Raw genomic sequence first — 24,347 nt, forward strand, 5'->3', positions numbered from 1 at the left:
TGTTCTGGGATACTACTCCCATAACTATGTAGGTCTCAGCACATCTGACAGGCCAGGTTTTATTCCTTTCTGGTTAACAAAATTTTAACGGAAAGGGAGAGGGTAATTGATGCCTTCAGGTCAAGGTTAAGTCTGGTGAAATATTTCCCGATAAAACCCAGAGTTTTCTAAGCCTTTTTTCCCTACCCTCCAACTATGGTTTCTCTGGGTGAAATGTCAGCATCTGCCAAACCGTTTCAGGAAGCTGATACCCTCAGCACATAAGAGCCCTGCTTTGACCTGAGCCCTGTCTCTTATTCTCTTGCAAGAACGAAAATAACAAACACCATGAGACATTTTCAATGTCAGTATCCTTCACTGCAGCGCTAGGAAATAGAGTGGGTATGCAAGAAGACAAAGCAAACAAGGGAAAAGTATGTTTTGTCCCCAGGCTTCTTTTTTGTAGCAACTACACTGGCTTCAGCTGGATAACAAATTGTCCTGGAATTCTTGGCGTTGGTGCAAACATGTCAGCTCCCTGGTTACGCCTTCGTCACCACTCAAAGTACCACACGCTTTAACCTTCCTGCTCTTTCCATAGGCCTGGGTTTGTCCCGTATCCAGGAAACTTTATATGTTGTCTAAACTGAGCATCCCAGCAGGCTGCAAGGCAGATGGCAGCTCAGGACTCAGAATGTTGACTGATTCCTACCTGGATCCACATCACCACGCTGTAACTCAGCCTGCCTGTGCAGAAATAGGAGCCAGCCACGTGGCTAACAGCTTTTTTAACTGCTACTCTCAGCAATGAGGAACTTTCCCAGCAGATAAGATTCAGAAGGGAACTGAAAAGGAAGCAATGTCAAGATTTATCCAAGGGGATGCACAGGTTTAACCAGATACTCAAGCCAAAAAGCCCCCAAGGCTCAGCTAGGCCAGGAGGAGGTAAAAGACCAGGTGTCGCTGACCTGTCCTCAAGTCCTTGGAACCTCAAGTCACTAGCCTAGGATATCTGCAGAGGATCTAGACCCCTCTACAGGTCTGCCTCCATGTCACTAGGTTCTCATAAGAGGCTTCATCCTTCAGTCAGGGGAAAGCCAGGACATGTCCAAGGTAGCACCTGAACAACATCATTCAATCCAGAACACATATGAAAAGAGCAAGGTACAGAGTGTAAAGCATGATGCTATTTGTATAAAAATAAACGAGAGAGGAGATAGAAATACATCTATGGTGACTCTATCTCTGCAAAGGAGCACACCTGGTAACAATATCTCTGAGGATGGACCCTGAACAGTTGGGAGAAAAGGTGGAGAACTTTACCTTTGTAGCTTGTGAATTCTGAACCATGTGAATGTATAACATTTCAGAGAACAAGTTAAAAACAAATGCAGAATGCTATAATCTTATTATTACAAAAAAAGAAAAATGCTCTAGAAATCTATGTGTGTACATAAAAACAGTCTGGAAGAATATACAACTGTTATCAATAGGGTACTCCTGGGAAATGGGAGCAGGGAAATAAGGACACTTGAATGGTTTACTCTATATGGTCTGTATTATTTTAATTGTTTCCAAAAGACATACTATATTACTTTGGCAATTTTTACTTAAAAAAAAGGAAAGAAACATCTTTAAGAACTGCAACCTCACCTCCAAAAAGAATCTCTGAACTCCCTCAGTACTTTCAGTGTCTCACATTACTCAGTCACATCTTATCTTGTGTTACAAGGCCCTATACACAGGTCTCATCTCTGTCAAACTCGGGAGCAGCTACAACTGTGGCCTGTCTACCACTCAAGCTCCACTTTCCAGGGACAAAACTCTGTGGAAAAGAACCAGCAAGGAATAAATAGCAGTCAAGATGGCAACAAAGCATTCACACAAGGACGAAACGACCAACCATAGTAAGAGAACAGTAATCTTACAAGTATGTTAATGAGCACAAGACTCTTAGCAATGGGAAACCATGACCAAGCCAAAACAACACTGAAAACAAAGAGTCCTTCCCAGAAATTGTGGGAATTCTAACCATCTGCATGTGTGCATGAGCTAGGAGCTTTGCAAAATTGCCAAGCGAAGTGTGACAGCCAGATTTCTCAGTAAAATTCAGTAAATTCCTATCTTTTTAGGTAGGACAGGTTCTTTGCTTAGGAAAATTTCAGAGCAACCTCTGAGTGTTGAAAGAGAAGCTCCCGCTAGAATATGCCTGAAGGGATAAAGAACCTGACTTCCTCCATGAGATAAAACTGGAAATTTTGAGCTTCAGAGGAAATGGGAGACTATATTAGAAATGAGGGTCATGTGAGGAGGTCCCATAAGAGAATTCAGTACTAAACAGACTGAGCTGAGGAGAGACAGCCAACTGCTGGGAAACTAAGGAATTCTAGGAAGCAGGAGGCAATAGATGTATCTCAATTTTAAGCTCTTTGTTCTGAAGTAATGTAATCCCATTCTGTTGCCTCTCCAAGACTGTCACACATTACCACCCCAAAATGGGCCTGTCTGGAGAGGGTAATCCAGAAGGATCCACTAGGTCCATAATTCTCACTAATACTCTTTCCAGGACCCTCATTTTGAGGGCTGGATTTATTCTCCTACCTGAAACGACCAAAACCAAAAAATGGGCAACATATGTAAAACACCTGATACCAGATGGCAATACACGAATGACAGTGAACTGTCAGAAAACTGCTGATACGAGAGGGGGTAAAGCTACAGAGGACAGACACAGAGGGGCTCAAGAGATGAATAGGAGAAAAACCCAAGCAAGAGGTAACCAGAAATAATGAAAACCCTCCAGGAATCCAAAAGAGATAGCACTGAGGTAGAACTGGATTTCTCACAGTACGGATACCTGTGTACCCATCTCAACCCTCTTTCTCGCACACCACGTCCAATATGTCAGCAACTCCTGCCAGTTACAACTTCAAGATACATTCAGAACCCAGCCATTTCTCACCACCTCCACTGCTGCTACCCCAGCCCAAGCTCCTATTAGCTCTCACCTACATGCCTTCCATCCCATTCCAGTCTATTCTCCACACAGCAGTCAGAGAAACATTTACCACATGACAGAAGAGAGGACAGTTACTTGTTTATGGTCTGTCTTCCCTCCTAAAAGGTAAGCTCCATGAAGGCAAGTTCTTCTCTTTCTGTTCATTGCTGTATTCCCAGAGACTAAGTGGTCCCAAGGTATATACACTTAGCACCAAGTAAACAGTTGTTAAATGAATTACATAAGGTAGGTATGGACCTGTATACTAGACTTCTAGGAAATGAATAAAGGAACTGTATCTTGCATCAGTCAGTGGGTCTTCAAGAGGCTCAGGGATCTGCAGATCATGTCTTGTTTTGTCATCCGTCACTGAATCTACAGCAGCCTGTCATAATGCTCATTGAATGAATAAATAAAAGGAATATAAAATAGGTTTACTATCTTCTGTGGTGCCTAGGACTGGCCTGGGCAGAATATGGATGCTTTTATATCCTTTAGCGCAGGAGTAGAGGACTAATAAAGAGTAGAGTTCGTAAATAATGCCAAGTCTAAAAGAAAATACACTATTTAACATGGATCTAGCAAATTCTGTGCCAGCTACAAAAAATAGAGAGATGACTAAGATAATTTTTATTTTCAAGGACTAAGAAAATTTTAGGTATCTGGGTCTCTACCAGTTGGTGAACAAATACAAGTAATTCAGCAGTATAACTATTCTACTAGAGACATATACAAGAAATATTTAGGAGGCACACAGAAGGAAGTGATCATCCTTGCCTGCAGAGGTCAGGTGGTCAAGGAAGGATTTATGAAAAAGATTTTACTTTAGTCTTATAAGGAAGTTTACCAGATGAGAGAAAGCACATTTAGCAAAGAAGGCACAGGTCTGTGTGAAGGCATAACACATTCCCTTCCAGAGTGGTTCCTGGAAGGGAGTTAACAAAATATGGAAGGACAGAAAAACATTATAAAGCACTTTCCTCTAAGGACAGAGCCTGTGCTTTAAAAAGTTCCTGGACCCTCCTCTTCTCAAAGTACCCATTTCTCCAATATGATGTGACCTCCAAAGGGGCTTGACAGAGTTAAAAACATGAAGTAACAAAATCAGGGAGGGGAAGACAAACGTATTTATTCCACTCCAGTCTATCAGAGGACTTAAAATGTGTACTGCACAGCATTCCCTGTTATTATCAGCATTGACAAGGGAAGAATGTGCCTTAACAGCAGCTCTGCCCCAAAGCTTGCCGATGGCTGCTATGAGGCTCCCTGTCGGTCCACCGTCTTCCTCGTGGTTGTGCAGTTAATGAGGCTTCCACCCTTGTAGAGACAGGCTCCTTAACTCTAAATTCATTTTGTGCAGAGATGAGGAAAGAATCTAATATACTGACTGTTCCTCAGGTAAGCCATGACTTAAATCCTATCTTAGTATTTAACTATCTTTATTTTCTGATTAAAATAGGAAAAAAAAGGGGAGGGGGTAAAGAAGCAATAGAAAGTATACTGTGCTGATACAGAGACTTTAAACTCTAGTCAGAGTTAAGACTCATATTAAAGGTCGACTGATGGTTCAAAGGAAATAACTACATGGAGTCAGCGAGACATGCATCAGTTGAGTCTCATTATTAGCCTCAATAATGTAGGAAAACAATTCTCAACAAAATCGGAGTCCATACTTGTCAGGTACGCTCTGTTGGGCATGGGCAGGTAAAAGTCTAGAGAAATGGGTTCTCTCCATGCCCTGGTAACAAAGAAAGAAGGCTTCTGGTTTGATGAAAAGAGCAGCTCCTGTTCCCAGGTGGTGCCTGAAGCTCACTGGCTGAGGTTAGCAGTGGAATCGAGTGGAGAACTTGGGAGAAACAGGCACAGTCAGAGGCTGGTCACTTGACTTTACTTCCACACCCTGGTACTTGCGTATTGGATTTGCCTTGTGCACCTACAGAATAAGGAAAGATAGTTACCACTGATCAGGATGTTAGAGAACTCTGTGTATAGTTGTTTTTATTTTTTTTCTTCTTGAGAAAATGTTTGTATAGTCTTAGAGATCCAAGTCACTATCCAAAGGGGGGGGGGACACACAACACAGCATAATGGAAAAGCATGTGAGCTTTGGAGCCCACGTAGGTTTCTATTCAGGTCTTGGGGGTCCCTCAGCTTGCACTAAAGAACATCAAGCCTAACTCCAGCTTGATTGTTTATTACTAGGTTTAACAGGGTTGTACACAACTGCAGCAGAAAAGAGATACATGTTAAGAATCTGTCAGAGTCGGGGGTGGGGGGCTGGGATAACTGGGTGATGGACATTAAGGAGGGCACGTGATGTAATGAGCACTGGGTGTTATATAAGACAGATGAATCACTGAACTCTACCTATGAAACTAGTAACATACTATATGTTAAAAAAAAAAAAAATCTCCCAGAGTACAATCTTAAGCTTATCGAGTCTTAATATTCACCAAAACCATGGACAAACAAACAAAAATGATAACCAGGAAGAATTTCTGGGAGAAGGCCGTCCTTCCTTCTGGGTAGTCTAAAACAATCCTGAATTAAGTCAGGTTAGTCGAGAGCTAAGTGGCATTGACTGAACTGTGCTTTAGGATGCTGACATCAGCCTATACTGAGAATCACTCTAAGTAACACCTCTATGATGGGGACAAACACAAGAGGCAGTACCAAGTGTTGAAGAAAAATCAAAGAACTTCAGGCTGGAAAAAAGGCTGGTTTTGTGAGCATATCTAGAGTGGGGACTGTATCATTTTTTCATCCAATCAGCAAACGGCAGCTTGGATTTTGCCAAGAAGCTAGTCCCTTTAATAGTTTGCCCCTAGAGCCTTCCTGAGGCCACAGTCATTACTGCCAACACCTGTATCAGCAGCTGGCCTAGACTTTTTAGACAAAACTGCAAAAACTTATGTATTTATATAACCATCCTTTTATCAATCACATGAAGTTCCATCTGAAACTGTCTCTTTGCTCATTAATGCAGCTTGCTGCCCTCTGAGTGAAAAAGTCCTTAATGTGAATTAAGCTTTCTTTCTGGATAACTTAATATCTAAATCATTATGCTAGTGTGAGCACTGAGGGTCACATGGACCAATATGTGCTATAACCCCAAGGAATTTGAGTCAATTATTAAGAGGAAAACGAAAATACAGTTGCCACATAATTCCCATGTCCTTCCCTACCTATGTACTCTTGTCTAATTGTAAAACCACATTGGTTTTCTTAAGTCTAAAGAAAATAATAAAAATAAGTTAGATAAATAAACAATTCCTAGCAATGCATCACTGTGCATGTTATACCACATGATACCCTCCTTATGAAGACCCCTGGAAGAAATTCTATCTGAATTCAGTATCAAGACTAAATGTTTTTTTGTTTTTTTTTTTTAACAACTAGCTTGTTTGTATCTCATGAACACTGTTAGTTTTGTAACCAACAGGTTGGTTCCTAAAAAGAGCTAAAATTATGGCTCAAACTTAGCAGACGCACGGATCACAATGTGCACATCTTTAACACTGTTCACATCACAACTTCGTCACTATTCTTGGTTTGTGTGATTTTCCACCTTCATTCATCTTTGATATGTCCTGGTAGGCCAACTTAGATCCTTTCTGGAACAAGGCAAGGTAGAGATAAAACAAAATAAAGACAACTGTGGGTTAATGAGTGCTCATGCTGCCCAGTTACCAGTTCTTTCCGTAGCCTGGCCAGCTCCTCCCTCTGTTGCTCTTCCTCCTGGTGCCTGGCCTCCTCCAACTGCTGGACTTTCTGAGCTTCTACCTCAGCCATTCTCTTCTCCAGCTCCTGCCGCTCCTTGGCTCTCTTCTCGGTGGCCAGCTGAAAAGGTTCCTGAACTAGAGAACCAGAGAGGCCCTCTGAGTACAGAAACAGAGAGAATATTGGTGCATAAGCAGGACCTAATAAACCTAGCCCCCTGGATGCAGCAAGTGGCCCAGACATGCATGGCAACAGAAAGGCTAAACTCTAGGGAAGCCCTGCTAGCAGAAAGGTGGAGCATAACACATACAAAAAGTCCTAGAATTTTAACAGTTGGAAGGGCTCCTGGAAACCATCTAATCAGGAGAAAATCAAGACCCACACAGATGAAATAGCTTGCTCAAAACTACATAGTGATTCTGAGACAGATGTAGGAGGAGAATCCAATTTTCTGACACTTACCCAGAGCTTAAGGAATCAAACGTTTTATACCTAAGGCTTGCTTCATGGTGAACTCCAGAAAGAAGTCCTGGCTCTTCCTCCCTCACTTACTACTCTTTGTAAAGTAAAGCCCATAACTGCTGTTGAAATGTCAGTGACTTTTGCCCAGGCTCTTGTTCTGTGAATCTGGCCCCAACATATGCTGCAAACTCAACACAGGTGTGCAGTTCAACAAAGACAAAAAACCCGGTATAAGAAGAGAACAACTAGATCCTCTAAAGGAAAATGCTTCTGGTTGACACAGCTAATACTGACATAACTGAGTCCCAGCATCCCCCCTGGGAAGTCTGACAATTCTGCCCTGATCCCCCAAGAGTACATATAATACTACCAGCAACGGATTTCTTCTCTTTCTTGGGAACAAAGGGCTCCTGGGAGATGACTGTGTTTGGACGAGCCTTGAAACAAGCTGCTTCTCTCTGCTGCTTCAGTTCTTCCTCCAGCTATTAGAAAGAAAGCCTGTTAGATAAGCAACAGCACAACCCTCCATAACTGCTGCCTCAGTGGCTCAAGAATTAATGTTTCTAAATGGCTTCATCAATAAAGGCAGGAGATGACTTCATCTAAACCCCAGTTAAAACCCCCTTTACACTAAGTAGATCAGACTAACATAACAACTTCTGAATCCACTAAGAAGTAGAGAATATCTTTAAGGTACTTTTAAGGCCTAACTGAACATCACAAAAATAAACGTGTGGACATTATATACCCTTGGATGGGATAATCTATAAAGTATTCTCTCTTCCAACCCCCAAAAGAATCTAGCCAGAATTTTTTTTTTAAGATTTTACTTATTTATTTGAGAGAGAGAGAGAGAGAGCATGAGTGGGATGGGGAGGGGAGTAGGGGAGAGGCAGAAGGAGAGGGAGCAGACTCCCCACTGAGCAGCGAGCCCGATGCGGGGCTCAATGCCAGGACCCTGAGATCAAGACCTGAGCCAAAGGCAAATGCTTAACCAACTGAGCCACTCAGGTGCCCCAAATCTAACCAGAATTTAATCAAGCCTCTAGATTTAACTACTCATTTATAGGAAATACAGAAGGTACAGGAATATATTAAATAACACCATGGGAATACAATGACCAAAATTGGGATTGTGGAAAATTTATAGGACAAACAAGCCAGTTTATTCCACAAGTAATATGTAACTAGAGGAGCCTACAGAGAAAAAGGGATTTAGAGATTGATCAAACAAATGCAGTATGTGGGCCTTATTTGGATCCTGATTTGAACAATTCGACTGTCTAAAAAAATTATGAGGGGCACCTGGGTGGCTCAGTCGTTAAGCAACTGCCTTCGGCTCAGGTCATGATCCCAGGGTCCTGGGATCGAGCCCTGCATTGGGCTCCTTGATCAGCGGGGAGCCTGCTTCTCCCTCCCCCTCTGCCTGCCACTCCCCCTGCTTGTGCTCTCTCTCTCTGTGTCAAATAAATAAAATCTTTAAAAATAAATAAATAAATAAATAAATAAATAAATAATGAGATTTGGGGATATAAGAACACTATTTGTCACTATTAAGGGATTACTATTAATCTTTTTATGTGTGATAGTATTATGGGTTTTTTTTAATACTTATATTTTTAAAGATACATACTGAAGATATAAAGATACATATATATCTTTACTTGCTGTTTTTGGATGAAATGATGTGATACCTAGAATTTGCTTCAAAGTAGTCCTTTGTTGGTAGAAATATCTAGTATAGAGGTTAAGTAGGTAGAAATGCAGATGAAGGGGTGCCTGGGTGGCTCAGACAGATGGGTGTCTGCCTTTGGCTCAAGTCATGATCCCAGGGTCCTGGGATCAAGCCCCACGTTGGGCTCCTGGCTCAACGGGGAATCTGCTTCTCCCTCTCCCTCTGCCTCTCCCCCTGCTCATGCTCTCTCTCTGTCTCAGATAAATAAAATCTTAAAAAAAAAAAAAAGAAATGCAGATGAAGTAAGATTTTCCATGTTTTGATCATTACAGAACCAAGTGACAGGTTCATGGAAGATCATTATACTATGCTCTCTACTTTTGTGTATGTTTGAAAAACATAAAAAAAAAAATTTATTATAGGAAATACCCCACACAGACATTTTGTGTCATGGTCCTGGAAAGAGAGATTCATTACTACTTCCAAAACAACAGTTTTCCTAGGGAACACCACCAACAAGGGACCTATGTGCAGTCATGTAAGCAATCACATCTCTTGACTTCCTAGAAAGATTAGCCCAGAGCTCCTTTTGGACAGAGTCCAGATAAGTGATGATATAAAAACACTGACAAACTTAGGGATTCAGGGGAATTTTTTTCCAAATAGGGCAGAATTAGATCCCAATTATACCAGCTAACAACCAATTAACTGTTCTTAATCACCTGTCATCTACAAAGAGCACACTATGTTGAGAAGACAGCATACCATACTGAGGATCTATTCTCACCATACTGTTTCTTATCAAAGTACCAACAGAAAGGAGTGAACATGTAAGGAACAAATCTAACAGATGGAATAGATGAGATCTTAAACTCCTGATGCAAAAAGAGCCTGTTGGTTCTCACATTCCCCAGATGATCACTTGGAGCAGAGGTCAGCAAACTTCAGCCTGCAGGCTAAATCCAACTTGCAATCCCTTTTTGTACAGTCCTTGAGGTAAGTCTAGTTTTCACATTTTCAAAGGGTTGAAACCTACACACACACACACACACACACACACACACAGAATATGTGACAGAGACCATATGTAACCTACAAAATCTAAAATATTTACTATCTGGTCTTTTATTTTTCATTATTTTTTTAAAGATTTATTTATGAGAGAGAGAGAGAGAGCGCACATGAGCAGGGGGAGGGGCAATGGGAGAATAAGACAAGCAGACTCCCTGCTCAGCAGGGAGCCTGATGTGGGCCTTGATCCCAGGACCCTGAGATCATGACCTGAGCTGAAATCAGAGTTGGACACTTAACTGAGCCACCCAGGCGCCCCACTATTTGGTCTTTTATAGAAAGTCTGCTGATCCCTGATTTAGAGTGAGAGTCCCTGAAATAATCCAGTATTTTAGTTCTCAGATGAATTTTAGTGTAGTGGGTCTACCTCTTCTAACAAACCAACAATGAAGCAATGAACATTTTAGCTGCTCTCCCATCCCCCACCTGGTGCTTCCAAGTCTGTGCCTTCAGAGCACCTCTTCTGTCAGTCTCCAAGCAGAAAGGCTCAATCTGAGTTGTGTTCTTCACCTTCTTCTCTGGCAGGTTAATGGTGTCAAAATGAGGCAAAGGAAGTGCCTTAAACTTGGGCACCTAACAGAAAAGAAAACATAAGATTTAAGATCCTAAGGTCTCTCTAGCCAGAAAGCAAGAACTGCTCCAGAATATCTGGATGAATCTGAAATATAGGAAAGGCCAGTTTTCAAAGCAGCATGGTATGTATAGCAGAAAGAGTAAGGGGCTCAAAAGGAAATCTAGGTTATCCTCCCAATATTGCCAATAACTGGCAACACGATCACAGGAAAGTCACCTAATCTCCTTGCGCCAGTAGGGTTATTAAAAACTTGCCCTATTTATACTTCATAACGTTCTTAGAGGGATCAAAGGAAGTATTATGCTACTTGCAGAAATGGAAACACCTACCTCCCCTTTCTGCAGTTCTTTTATTTTCTTTTCCTTCTGTAACTGACGTTCTTTGTCTCGAGAATCAAAAGAGAAAGGGCATATTTCCACAGTTCTTGCCTCCGGGATTTGGGGCTTAAAAGGCACCCCATAATGTGGCACAGGTTGAGCTCTTATCACTACCGGCTCCTCCTCTTCCTAAGGGAAAAACTGTAGTTTAGACACAAGCTCTCTCTCACCTCCACAGAATGTGGTGTCAGAAGACAGTATTTGAGAGAAATTAATTAAGGCAAGTTACTCAACCTCCTAGGTGTCTTTGCTTCCTTTTCTATCAAAGAGGGATAATACCTAAGTCACCTACCACTTCATAGGGGTGAGACCAGTGTGAAAGCATTTGATAAAGGACTAACACAATTACTCTTAAAGGATCTAAAGTTTTTCACAGGAAGGTTGTAAAAATGAAATGAGATCAAACAGTGTGAACAAAGTGAAGAACAGAGGAAAGGTACTAAGTAAGCATATACCTTGGCCTCTTCTTTGACCCAGCCTCCAGACTCCACTAAAACATGTGACTGGGAGTTAATGGTTGCCAAACCCAGAATAGGACCTAGTAAGTTGTTTGGGTTCAAGCTGGTAACATAAGATTACGGTGTATTTTAGTTTCAAATGAACCTATAAAAAGGTTTATGCTTGAGATCTGCTATAAAATTACCCTAACTCTGGATATTTATAGATAAAATGGGAGATGTAACAAGATACTAGCCTGATCAATGACAGTTTATGTATTCCAATTTCATGAACCATCACTACACAGTAACCTTAGCAACCCTTGGGTTAGTGGAGATCAGACAGGGAGGACATAACTGCTCAGTGTGAATTTTAAAAGTCCCTCACTGAACGGTGACAATAGCTTAGGCAAAATAAAATACAGGGCTTGTCGACTTTATTCAAGTTATGACAGGCTGATTTTCAATGCTATAGAAATAGACAAGCATCCAATAAGTTGCATAACCAGTCACTACTGAAAGCCAGAAGATTCATACCCTTACCAATTACTTTGCTCTTGGGGGAGCAAAAAAGATGATCAAATGTTCATACCCACTGTTAAAGACAACTCCAGATAAGAGTGACTGCCTTTGAATTCCATTAAGCTTAAGAAAGAGGAATGTTAAATTGATAAAGTAGAAGGAAGAGAACTCCCTCTATCCCAGGGAATCACCTCATCTTCTTTGGTGGGCATTCGAATTCTATTCTTCAGTGCAAAGGCCGGTGACTTGGGGACAGTGATTGGAAGTACTTTCTTTTCAGGAACACCCTGCAAGGAGTAAGCAATTCAATTAGACATCCCAGAACAATCTCTACTAGGCTGTGTGGTAAGATCAAATCCCTCTCGAGGAGGCTGGGTGGCTCAGTCAGTTAAGCGTCTGTCTTCGGCTCAGGGCATGATCCCAGGATCCTGGGATTGAGTCCTGGGTTGGGTTTTCTGCTCAGTGGGGAGTCTGCTTCTCCCTCTCCCTCTGCCTGCCGCCCCGCCCCGCCTGCTTGTGCTGTCAAATAAATAAATAAAAACCTAAAAAAAAAAAAAAAAAAAGATCAAATCCCTCTCTTAAAGGGGAGTTTACATACCAGGAATCAAAAAAAGGCTTTAGTATATCGCTGTTTACCCAGCATACTGAAACACAGTAGCAGTCCAAAGGTGGATTATCATACAGAAGAGCAGCAAATAACAAGGGGATGGCTGGAGTACTATATTCAGTAAAAAAAGGATTCATCACAATCTTTTTTGGTGCTTATGAAAAACACTCACCACAACAGAAAACAAACTAATGCCAATATTTTATTGTTTCTCTTCCTTTCTATACTCTAATCACTCAAAAATAAAAATAGAAAGACCTCCAAATGTATCTAGGATCAGAATAGATACTGTCCATTTTCTTCAACTTATTCCTCATACAACTCTATAATGAAAACTTATGTTCAAAAACATCACCCTCAGGGTGCCTGGCTGGCTCAGTCGGTGGAGCATGTGACTCCTGATCTCACGGTTGCCAGTCTGAGCCCCATACTGGGTGTAGAGATTACTTAAAAATAAAATCTTAAAAAAAAAAAAAATCACCCTCAAAAGGCAAATGGGAAAAAGTATTGGACAAGAGCTAAATTATCTTCTGCCAAACAAATAGACAAAGAACAAGAACAAGCAGTTCACAAAGATACACAAGAGACTCGATCTCAATAATTTTTAAAAATATAAATTAAATCAGGTTATTCTTCACCTATAAGATTGAGTAATATTTGTAAGACTGATTAATACCAGTGTTGGCATGTACAAAAGAGAAGTCGGCACTCACATATAGTTGGGTAAGAGTATAGATCATAAATTGGTACAACCTTTGGGAATTACCTATTAATTTTTTTTTTTTTTAAGATTTTATTTATTTGACAGAGAGAGCGAGAGAGAGAGTGCGCACAGCAGGGGGAGCAGCAGAGAAAGAGGGAGAAGCAGGCTCTCTGCTGAGCAGGGAGCCGGTGCGGGGCTCAATCCCAGGACTCTGGGATCACGACCTGAGCTGAAGACAGACACTTAACCACCTGAGCCACCCAAGCGCTCCCTCCTTTTTTTTTTTTTTTTTAAGATTTTATTTATTCATTTGATGGAGGAGGGTGGGAATTACCTATTAAATTTTTAAATGGTCATACTCTCTCACCCAATATTCCACCTTTAGTATTTGATCTCTAGTTTAGTTTTTGGTTTTAGGTATTACTTCAATATTTTTGAAAAGAATTAAAAATTGCAAATAACTAAATTATTTATCAAGAAAGGATCAGTTAAATCCTTTTTTAAATTGTGGTGCATCTGTAGAAAAGAATATTATACAGCCATGAAAAAGAATTAAATAAATCTTTATTACTGACATGGTGTTCACAATATTGAGGGGAGAAGGACAAGTTGCTGAAATAGAGAATATTATTTTTTGTTTTTAAAATATATATAATTAACTTAAGCATAGAAAATAAAATGTGGGAAGAACAGCTGTTAACTCTCATACCTCTTTGAGAGTAGATTAAGGGAAGCAATGAATTTTCTATATTCCATAATTCTCATACATTCAACTACTCTGAAGATTTTTCCCTTCATGATTCCAAAAACACTGCCAACATTTTAAATCCTTGCAGGCTCAGTTACATGTACGATACTGTGCACGTCATTCAAGACTAAGACATTTTAGAAAGTTGTTCCATAAGCACTCTCTGATTCTCATAGAATTTATACTCTATCACAAATCTGGCAATTAATCCTAACTACAAAATGGTATCTCTTGGGCTTTTTTGAATGAAGGGTTATGACCAGATCAATTTAAAAAATATAAAAATAAAAACTGCCGCATTATTTACAACAGCCAAACCATGGAAGCAGTCCAAGTATCCACTGATAGATAAATGGCTAAAAAAGCTGTGGTGTGTGTGTGTGTGTGTGTGTATATACACACCAATATGTATTGGTGTATACACACACCCAATACCAATGGCATATTATTTAGCCATTACAAAAAGAATGAAATCTTGCCATTTACAACAACATGGATGGAGCTAGAGAGTAGAGTACTAAATAAAACAAGTCAGTCAGAGAAAGACAAAAACCATAAGATTTCACTCCCATGCATAATTTAAAAAACAAATGAGCCAAGGAAAAAAGAGAGAGAGAAACCAAGAAAGAGACTGTTAACTATAAAGAACAAACTGATGGTTACTGGAAGGGAGGGGAGTTGGGTGGGGGGATGGGAGAAAAAGGGGATGGGGGTTAAAGAGTACACTTATCATGATGAAAAAATAAAATAAAATAAAATAAAATGGTAAGATCAAACCCTTATTTGTTACATTCACATGTGTATGTTGCCTCCCTCTGCCCTCTATTCTGCTTCCTCTCCACCTCTTCACTACCATACAAGGCCACACCACTGATTGCCTGTACCATTCCATTAGCCTTGTATAGTCTTTCAGCTTCTCATCTCATTCCTCCAATCCGTCTTCTATATATAGTCAGAACTACTTGTCTAAGACACATCGGATCACGTAACTTCCTGACTTAAAGTTCTTTAATGGCTCCTAGGCTACCTACAATAGTATAACAAATTCCTTGCCATGAAGTACAAGGTGCCTCATGATATGGTGCCCTGCATGACTCTCCAGCCTCATCTCTTGCCCCTCCCTACAGCTCACCCTCCAACCACTATGAACTACTGGCAGTTGCCAAAATGTTAATGCTGGTTCTCTCAATAACTTTGTGTTCTCTCTGAAATGTCCCCGCTACTTGGAAGCACCTAAGCCTTTTTTCAAGCCTCCACTGAAGCATCTCTTCTTTTATAAAGGCTTTCAATTGATCTCTCCACTCCCAGAACCTATGAAATGACCCCTCTTTCCCTGTATATAGTTCTATGACAGTACATAAAAAACTTGACAGCACTTGTGTATTTAGATGTTCAACTCCTGCTAGCCTTTAAGAGTGCGGACTGTTATTCCACTAATCCCTAGTACCTAACAAGGACCTTGGCAAGTATAAGGCATTCAGTAAATGTTCATTGAATACATATAGTAAAAATGAATAACAATTTGTACCTTGGACTCTTGGACTCTAATTCATACCTTGGGAGAGAGACTTCTCCTTAATCCCAACAATGCTGTGACTGCTTAAAACATGTTTGGAAAGTCTTTCTTGGAGTGGCCTTCAAAGCCAATTTTTAAGCAATGCAAGGTAGTGGCTCAATATTTACTTTTAATTAAGCAAAACTATTTCCAGCTCTATTATCTTGGACTACTTAGTTTTAGTTCCAAATGATTTAGATTAGCTCTTAAAAGCAAATTAATCTTTAAAATATGAACATTTGCCACTGCTGAAGAGATCTAAGACTGTGCCACAGGCTCCAAGATAAGCGGCTTTTCCAAAATGCTTTGTATAGTATGAGTCATTGAAAAGAATTGATACCCTGCCAAGGTGACCACTGTAAAGAGAATGCTCATTCTGCTGTGGAAGCTGTTTTCTAAAGAAATCCAGGATCAGGGGCGCCTGGGTGGCTCAGATGGTTAAGCATCTGCCTTCGGCTCGGGTCATGATCCCAAGTTCCTGGGATTGAGCCCCACATTGGCTCCTGGCTCAGCGGGGAGCCTGCTTCTCCCTCTGCCTCTCCCCCTGCTCGTGCTCTCTCCCTCTCTGTATCTCTGTGTCTCGAATGAATAAATAAAATCTTAAAAAAAAAAAAAAAAAAAGAAAGAAATCCAGGATCACTAGAACAGTGAAATCCCATATAGCAGAAATTGTAATGAGAGTGACAAAAGTCCATGAAATGGGTTTTCAAATAATGCTTACCATAAAACAACAAGAGCCTGTTGTTCTACAGGTGGCCACCAGTCTCTTGCTCGAGCACACTCAGGGCATGCGGGAGTGGGAAGAACAGGAAGCAAGGCTCAGAGGTTGGTTCTAGCCCTGCTCTGATTCTAATCTGCATAACTTGGGGCACATTAGAGAGCCTTCTAGGCCTTGGGTTTTTGTTTTTTTTTAAAGATTTTATTTATTTATTTGAGAGAGAGAGAGCGTGAAGAAGAGAACAGAAGCAGGGGGGAGCAGCAGAGGGAGAGAAGCAGACTCCCTGCTGAGCAGGGAGCCTGATGTGGGGCTCGATCCCAGGACCCTGACATTATGATCTGAGCCAAAAGCAGACAGTTAACTGACTGAGCCACCCAGGCACCCTGGTTTTGTTTTTTTTTTTAAGATTTTATTTACTGGGGGGGAGAGAAAACGAGTGGGGGGAGGGGCAAGAGAGAGGGAGAAGCAGATTCCCTGCCGAGTGTGGAGCCCAACGCGGAGCCTGGTCCCAGGACCCTGAGATCATGACCTAAGCCAAAGTCAGACACTTAACTGACTGAGCCACCCAGCTCATTTCTTTTCATAAAGTAATTGAAATAAATACCTGAGGATTCATTTAATTCTAAAATAATCCCTCTTTTCCTTTCTTCCCCTCTCTACATCCACCCAGCAGAGAGATGCATTTTAAAAGAGCAACGGAGGGGCGCCTGGGTGGCTCAGTCGTTAAGCGTCTGCCTTCGGCTCAGGTCATGATCCCAGGGTCCTGGGACGGAGCCCCGCATCAGGCTCCCGGCTCCACGGGAGGCCTGCTTCTCCCTCTCCCACTCCCCCTGCTTGTGTTCCCTCTCTCGCTGTCTCTCTCTCTCTGTCAAATGAATAAATAAAATCTTTGGAAAAATAAATAAATAAAAGAACAACGGAAATCTCTAATAAATAAGCCACGAAAGAGCTATCTAGGAGTGGGCTCAATCCTCACTAATTGGGGGAGAGGAAAAGGTGATTTATGAATATCAACTCTGCAGCAACTACCCACCCATACCCCATCTCTACTGCAATCAACACTAACTGGGGGCTCAATCAGAAATTTTAAAAAGCGGGGACACGTGGGTGGCTCACCTGGTTAAGTGCCAGACTCTTTGATTTCGGCTCAGGTAGTGATCTCAGGGTCGTGAGATTGAGCCCCGTGTCGTGCTCCGTGCTCAGCACAGAGTCTGCTTGAGATTCTGTCTCCCTCTACCCCTCCCTCCGGTCATCGGTCACATGCTCTCTGTCTCTCTCTCTCTCAATAAATAAATAAATAGGTAAATAAATAAATAAATATTTTTTAAAAAATAAAAAATTAAACAAAAATTTAAAAAATGAATTTTGGTTTTCTAAAAACAGAAGGCTTCTTGTTTTACTATTTTAAGTTTTCCTAGTTGTAAGCTCTTTGAGGGCAGGAATGTGGCCGTTTACATTCCTTTGCATTCTCCACAGGACCTACAAGAAGTAGTAATTAGTTCAGTGAATGTATGCTGATTGACAGTACTGTCCTTATTTGTTTACATATCAATCTGCTCCACCAAACTGAAAACTTTGAGGAGGAGTGATGTGTTTTCCCCCATCTTTGAATTCCTAGTACCTAACACAGCCTAGGCCGGTGCATTTCAGCTGGTACTGTTACTCACTCAATTACCCAATATCAGAGTGCTTCTGCAGCGATATTAGGTGCAGGGGATATAAAAGTGACTAAGACAGATGTATACAGTCCCTGCTTTCAGGGAGCTCACATTCTAGTGGAGGAAAAGAGACAACGAAAAGGTAACAAATCAGGTATTCCCTGATTTTCAAAAAGTGCTCTGAAGAAACCTAGCAGAATATGCAGCTAAAGGATAACGGGGGGAAGCTCCTAATGGGAAGCTCCGGAAAGATAGCTCTAGAGAAGCGGTATGTGGTTAGAAGTGGGCAATGTGGGTGGACAGATGGCGCATTTAGGGAAAGCAGCCTGGGATGGGAGAGGGGGTGTTAGGGGTGAGCACTTCTCCCTATGGCAGGATATGCCCCCAAATGCCCTGGGACAAGAGCGGTTAGGAAATTACTATGAGGCAATGTTATCTCAGGGAGTATGGAAAAAAAAAGCCTGCTGGTCTCCCCAAGTCATCCCTAAAATATCGCTGCTAAAATTACTCACTGGCCTCACCGACACCACATCCACCTCTGTGGTGCCCCATCTCCCCACTAGATGTCGGCACCAAGTTCACATTTCACACTCTTGAGCTCAAGGTTTTCATCACTCCACCTCTGCCCCAAGAGCCCTTTTTTCATCTCTGCCTCATGGCCCACCGCTGCCCAAGCCCATCTCTCATCAGCCTTGTTGTCTCCTTGCCACCCATCAACCACAAGTTTAAGAGCACAAGAAATACCATAAGGACACGCGGAAAGAGTTTCAGCACCAGAGGGACGTGGATGAAGAACAGTGGCAAACAGACAAGCTGCATTTGGGCTCTGGGAAGCAGGCTCCTCTGTTCTGCTAGAAGAATCCCAAACTAGAAGTTAGAGGACCTAATCTCGATTCTGCCACCAACTTTTAAAAATGGTTCCATGAGCAAGCCACATTCCTCTTTCAAAGCCTCCCTTTCTAAAAAATGAAGAGGGTGAGAGAGAAGACACCTAATGTCTCCTATGCTTTGCTTCTCTAGAAACCAAGAGTTGAAGTGAAATCACTGGAAATTTTAGAAGGGAGAACTACAAACAGCCAGTTTGTAGTTCTGGCTGGGTTTGCTAAAATAAACAATGGTAAGTCAGCACTGTGGGGTAGAATAATAATAGTGCTGGAGGAGATGATGGGTTCAAATCCTGGTTCTGCATACTAGACACCTCCTAATGTCTCTTCCTTATCCAAAAAATAGGGCTAAAAATAAAACCTATCTCTTAAGAATTGTTTCAAGAAATAAGTACGATAATCTACATAGAACACTCAGTATGAGGTAAGCATGCGATAAAATGACAGTTATTACTATTAACAACATGACTGCTTACTGTGTGTCAGACACTAAGTTCTCACTGAGGCTCTCTCTCTTCCATGCTACACATAACAAATCAAAACTCCAGGGGTGGGGCCCAGGAATCTGTTTATGTAATAAGATCCCCAGAGGATTCTGAGAACCTGCTGGATTTGGCAAACACTTCCCTGGAGCACCACGTCAATTCAGTTGCATCTTACTTACTTACCTAGTGCATTGCTGATCTGCTTATCCAGAATTCTCAACAAGGCATAACCTGGTACAAGGCTACTTCAAGATCTCACTTAACTAACTCCTACTGAACTCTAGGCACCCTTCCACACGTACCACTTCACCCTAGCATGTCCAAAGTAAAACAAACTGCCAGCCCAATTTCCTAAATCAGCGTTTCTAAAAATAAAGTTCAGGTAAGACGGATAATATGGAAGGGGATGTTAGGTGGGATGCAGACTGCTTTTCTTAATAGTCACATATTTCCTAAGACCTTTCCATTTAAAAAGGTACCTTCTCCCTGCCCTAGGTGTGTGGGGTGGGGTGGAGGACCACCCTGCCCTAGGGGTGTGTGGTGGGTGTCTTTATGATAATCACCTGTGACCAACAAAGAATAATTACCCCCTAAAAAGGAAGTAAGCCATTGAAGGTGTTATCAATAGAGATGTCAAAAGGATTTAAGTTCCCTGGTTAGCTTTCTATAAAAAACCAACCCTAAAGGCCCTCGTTGGCAACCCCGTGGCAACCCTGTCAGGACCCCTCTCACTCTTGAGAGCTTTTTCTGTATCTTCACTTAATAAACTTCCATCGCTTTACTCACAAAAAATAAAAAAATAAAAATAAATAAAAATAAAAAGGTACCTTCCATTTTAATATAAAAGCACAGACCCTGAAACCATACTACCTAGTATCCCAGCTCTGCCATTGGTTAGTTTATGATCGCGGGTAAATTATTTAATCTCTGTATTTCCTAACTGTAGAACAGATTGATAATAAGACCTATAGTGTTTACCTCATAGGGTTATTATGAGAATTAAATAAGTTATTATATAAATTGAAGAGCTTAGACTAAAACTTGGCAAATAAGCTTTATATATTAGCTATTACTATTGTTATTCATGGCAAAAAGTACTGGTGTTCCATTTACATAGTGATTTAAATGTTCCCTTTAAAATTACCTTAAAAATGAGTTGATTTTAAGAATATATAAAGTCAGGGGAGCCTGGGTGGCTCAGTCAGTTAAGTGTCTGCCTTCAGCTCAGGTCATGATCCCAGGATTCTGGGATTGAGTCCCGCATCAGGCTCCTTGCTCAGCAGGGAGCCTGCTTCTCCCTTGCCTGCCTTGTGCTCCCTCTCTCTCTGACAAATAAATTAATAAAATCTTAAAGAAGAAAGAAAGAAAGAAGGAAAGAAAGAAAGCAAGAAAGAGAGGGAGGGAGGGAGGGAAGGAAGGAAGGAAGGGAGAGAAAGAAAGGGGGGCGCCTGAGTGGCTCAGTCGTTAAGCGTCTGCCTTTGGCTCAGGTCATGATCCCGGAGTCCTGGGATCGAGCCCCACACTGGGCTCCCTGCTCAGCAGGGAGTCTGCTTCTCCCTCTTCCACTCCCCCCTGCTTGTGTTCCTGCTCTCTCTCTCTGTCAAATAAATAAATAAAATCTTTATTAAAAAAAAAAAAGAAAGAAAGGAAGGCGGTCTCATATGCAGAAAGCTCTCAGTTGAAAGAAGGTAAGGGGTGGGAACAGGGGAAGAACTATTTCTAAGCTTTATGATGCTTTTCTAAAGCCTGGAAAACATAACTCTGGGTTGCTTCTGACTTAGTGCTAAGAAAATAGAGTAAACAAAACTAAGTACACAGTCCAAGGTAATATATTGGTGCACAGTTTCACTTAAAACCATGATGACTCAAAAGGACAAGCAAAAAGAAAGAAAATGGGAAAAGAAAATTCTTAGTACCTGGACATAAGTCAGTCCAATGCAGGAGGAGAATATTTCCCCATCTGCACAGAAATTATCTAAAACCCATCTTTGCACTTATGTAGATGAACTCTATTACTTATTCTTTGACTGTGGCATCTCTTCCTAATTGTACATTTTCTCTAAAATCCTGACTATAAGCCCACCAACACACAACCCACTTCTCTGAGCTAGTTTCCACTTGCTCCTCTTGATATACTTCTTTTCTCTAGCTTAACGGACTCCACCCACTTTCCAGTAACCCCCCACTGTATTTCCCACCTTCAGGCTTTTATGTTACTTCTGCCTGGAATGCTCTGCCAGTCCACCTGCATTTCTACAAGTCCAAATTCTACCATATAATGGAGAGGCAATATAATGAAGTGTTAAGATCAGGAACTCTGGAGCTAGAGTGCCTGAATTCTTATCCTTGCTCCACCATTCACTAGCAGAGTGCCCTAGGAATGCCACCTAACTCTCTGCACCTCAACTGCCTCATCTGAAACCAGTGATAATTACAGTAAATCACCTGAAGGCGTTGTGGTCAAAATGAATGGGTTAATACATGGAAGGGGCTTAGAGCATGCCTGGCACATAGTGAAAGTGTCAGTGATTATGACAGTAACAACAGACGATGATGATGATGATGATGATGTGAAGGCTTGGGTCATATGCTCCCTCCTCCACAAAGCATTCCCTGAACCTTCTGTCTGGAAGAAATCATTATCTCCTTTGAATTCCTATAGTACTTTCAACTGTCACCTCTCTTAGAACACTTCTAATTTTATATTATTTACACATATGTTGTCTCCCTTACTCAACTTTAACTTTCCTGAGAGCAAAATCCACTTCTGATGTGTCTCTTTATCACCTACAGCTCCTAATACAATGCCCTGATCATAGTATCTACTCAAACATTTGTAAACGGTTGGATGTTTGGTCACGAGCAGGACGTTTCCGCCAGCATGCAGAGCCTCAACCATTCTTACCACAACATCTTCCAAGATTTTAGTAGGGCAAGGTCTGGAATGAAATTCAAAGTGTTCATCCTCTGATTTCTTCTTTGACTCCCGCTCCTGGATTCTCTTCTCAATTTCCAAATCAAAGCCAATAGGCTGAGTGGGTGGCTTCACAGGTGGTTTCTTGGGCAAGATGGGCCCACCTTCAAGAATTCTGGGATCAAGTTCCCGTGCTTTGAATTTGTATCTGTAAGATGAGAGTTTAAATGACAACCACGGGCGCCTGGGTGGCTCAGTTGGTTAAGCCACTGCCTTCGGCTCAGGTCATGATCCTGGAGTCCCGGGATCGAGTCCCGCATCGGGCTCCCTGCTCGGCGGGGAGTCTGCGTCTCCCTCTGACCCTCCCCCTTCTCATGCTCTCTCTATCTCATTCTCTCTCTCAAATAAATAAATAAAATCTTTAAAAAAAAAAAAAAAAATGACAACCACAAAAAAAATTTTGTTAATAAAATAAAAGCTATACAAACAACAAAGTAGGCCAAAACAGAAAAATAGTAATTATTATGATTACCCAAGCATAGCAAAATTTCAACTCTCTCCATAGTCTTTGTCTCTACCTCCAGAGCAAAGAATTAAGGAGCCAGTTCTAACATTCCCACCGCTTTAAAGATTGGGGTTTCTCTTCCCAGAGGAAGCTGCCCCTCCTCAAAAGAAGTACAAAAAGCAATGAAAGCAGAATACAGGAGACAAACTCCAGTGCTGACCACATTATGTTCCAGTTTCCTCCACCAATAATAGCTGTAATGAGCCCTTGGGTAGCCATAAAGGGTGGCATCTACCTAAACGAAGTTCAGAGGACACTCCTTAATTAGAATCCTGAGTAAGTTCTCCCACCCCAACCTCTGCATTCGTTTTTTTACCAGTTTATACTCCAGGATATCTCCATATTCCCACTTCTAATTTTTTAATCATTGAGGCAGGGGCACAGACTATAGAGAGCCTGTAACTCAAATGTCATAAATTCCAATGGCAAGAAAAACAGCAACTATCCCCATTATAGAACTGAAAAGAAAACAGGTACTTGGAACTCTTCCTCAAATACTGCGATGGGACTTACTGTTGCAGTTTCTCGAGCTCCTCTGCCTCCTGATCCGCTGCACTTTTGCAGGTCACAGGCCTTGTGCGCTGTTTGGTTTGCAACACAGGAGTCTGTGGGTCTCTGGATATCTTGACCACAGCAGATTTGGAGGGTAACAGAGCTATAAAGCAAGACCAAGACATTCACCTAGCTCTCCGAGACCCTGTTTACTGTAGGTGCTGACTCGGCTAGGCAGCCCATGATGCCAAATCAGAGTGGCTGCTCTCCACACTCAGCTCATGTCAGCCAACCTGACAAACATGCAGCCCCTTCTCGCCAGGCACTCTTTATTGAGGAGTATGATGAAGGCTGTCTTTGGGTGAACTCTACTATCATTTTCTGAACTTAAAATCCATTTGTGTCTGATGGAGTCATCACTGCATAGGCATGTGCTGCCTTTCTATTGATAATGTCAACTATTTTGGTTGTTATTGACACATAAGATTGTTGCTTATTCCAGCTTTAAAATAAGGCCTTTCTAAAGATCAAGTATTAACTCCCAATTTTGTGAATTCTCTAAAAGCATCTATATCAAAACACCAAGAACACCTCTCACAGAAACTCAAATAGAGAAAGTAAAAAAAACTATGTCAAAGCATCAATCTTAAGACCTTCACTACCATTCATGGAAAACATTGATTCACCTGACCAGGGCAACCTTGTCAATTTTCATAATTATGTAGAATGAATCCTCTAATTTAGATCTGAACACATAACAGCAGGAGACAGAAACCAAATCTAGGGGCGCCTGGGTGGCTTAGTCATTAAGCGTCTGCCTTTGGCTCAGGTCACGATCCCAGGGTCCTGGGATCAAGCCCTGCATCGGGCTCCCTGCTCAGCCGGAAGCCTGCTTCTCCCTCTCCCACTCCCCCTGTTTGTATTCCTGCTCTTGCTCTCTCTCTCTCTGTCAAATCAATAAATAAAATCTTCAAAAAAAAAAAAAAAAAGAAACCAAATCTATTTATTTTAGAAATAAGCCAGTCTTGGGCGCCTGGGTGGCTCAGTTGGTTAAAGCGACTGCCTTCGGCTCAGGTCATGATCCTGGAGTCCCTGGATCGAGTCCCGCATCGGGCTCCCTGCTCGGCAGGGAGTCTGCTTCTCCCTCTGACCCTCCCCCCTCTCCTGTGCTTGCTCTCTCTCATTCTCTCTCTCTCAAATAAA

The 24,347-nt window shown here is 41.6% G+C and overlaps 1 protein-coding gene across 7 annotated transcripts in view; it reads right to left on the bottom strand.

Annotated features, from left to right (window-relative positions):
• Positions 1–4,081: 4,081 nt before the first annotated feature.
• The window catches only part of TPX2 (TPX2 microtubule nucleation factor), a 55,778-nt gene continuing 35,512 nt past the window's right edge, over positions 4,082–24,347 (bottom strand). For 4 of the 7 annotated variants that reach the window (XM_078057060.1, XM_036121824.2, XM_036121826.2 and 1 more), the window contains 8 exons: positions 23,166–23,307; positions 22,079–22,295; positions 12,007–12,102; positions 10,809–10,985; positions 10,332–10,478; positions 7,530–7,641; positions 6,668–6,855; positions 4,082–4,910 (listed from right to left, as the gene is read on the bottom strand). In XM_078057060.1, the coding sequence (XP_077913186.1) occupies positions 4,800–4,910; positions 6,668–6,855; positions 7,530–7,641; positions 10,332–10,478; positions 10,809–10,985; positions 12,007–12,102; positions 22,079–22,295; positions 23,166–23,307 (1,190 nt within the window). In that variant the 3' untranslated portion in view covers positions 4,082–4,799. The remainder of the gene's footprint in view (positions 4,911–6,667; positions 6,856–7,529; positions 7,642–10,331; positions 10,479–10,808; positions 10,986–12,006; positions 12,103–22,078; positions 22,296–23,165; positions 23,308–24,347) is intronic. The other 3 variants (XM_036121825.2, XM_078057061.1, XM_078057062.1) reach the window with 3 other exon arrangements.

The sequence above is a fragment of the Halichoerus grypus genome, chromosome 10, assembly GCF_964656455.1.
Source record: "Halichoerus grypus chromosome 10, mHalGry1.hap1.1, whole genome shotgun sequence".
Classification (NCBI taxonomy): domain Eukaryota; kingdom Metazoa; phylum Chordata; class Mammalia; order Carnivora; family Phocidae; genus Halichoerus; species Halichoerus grypus.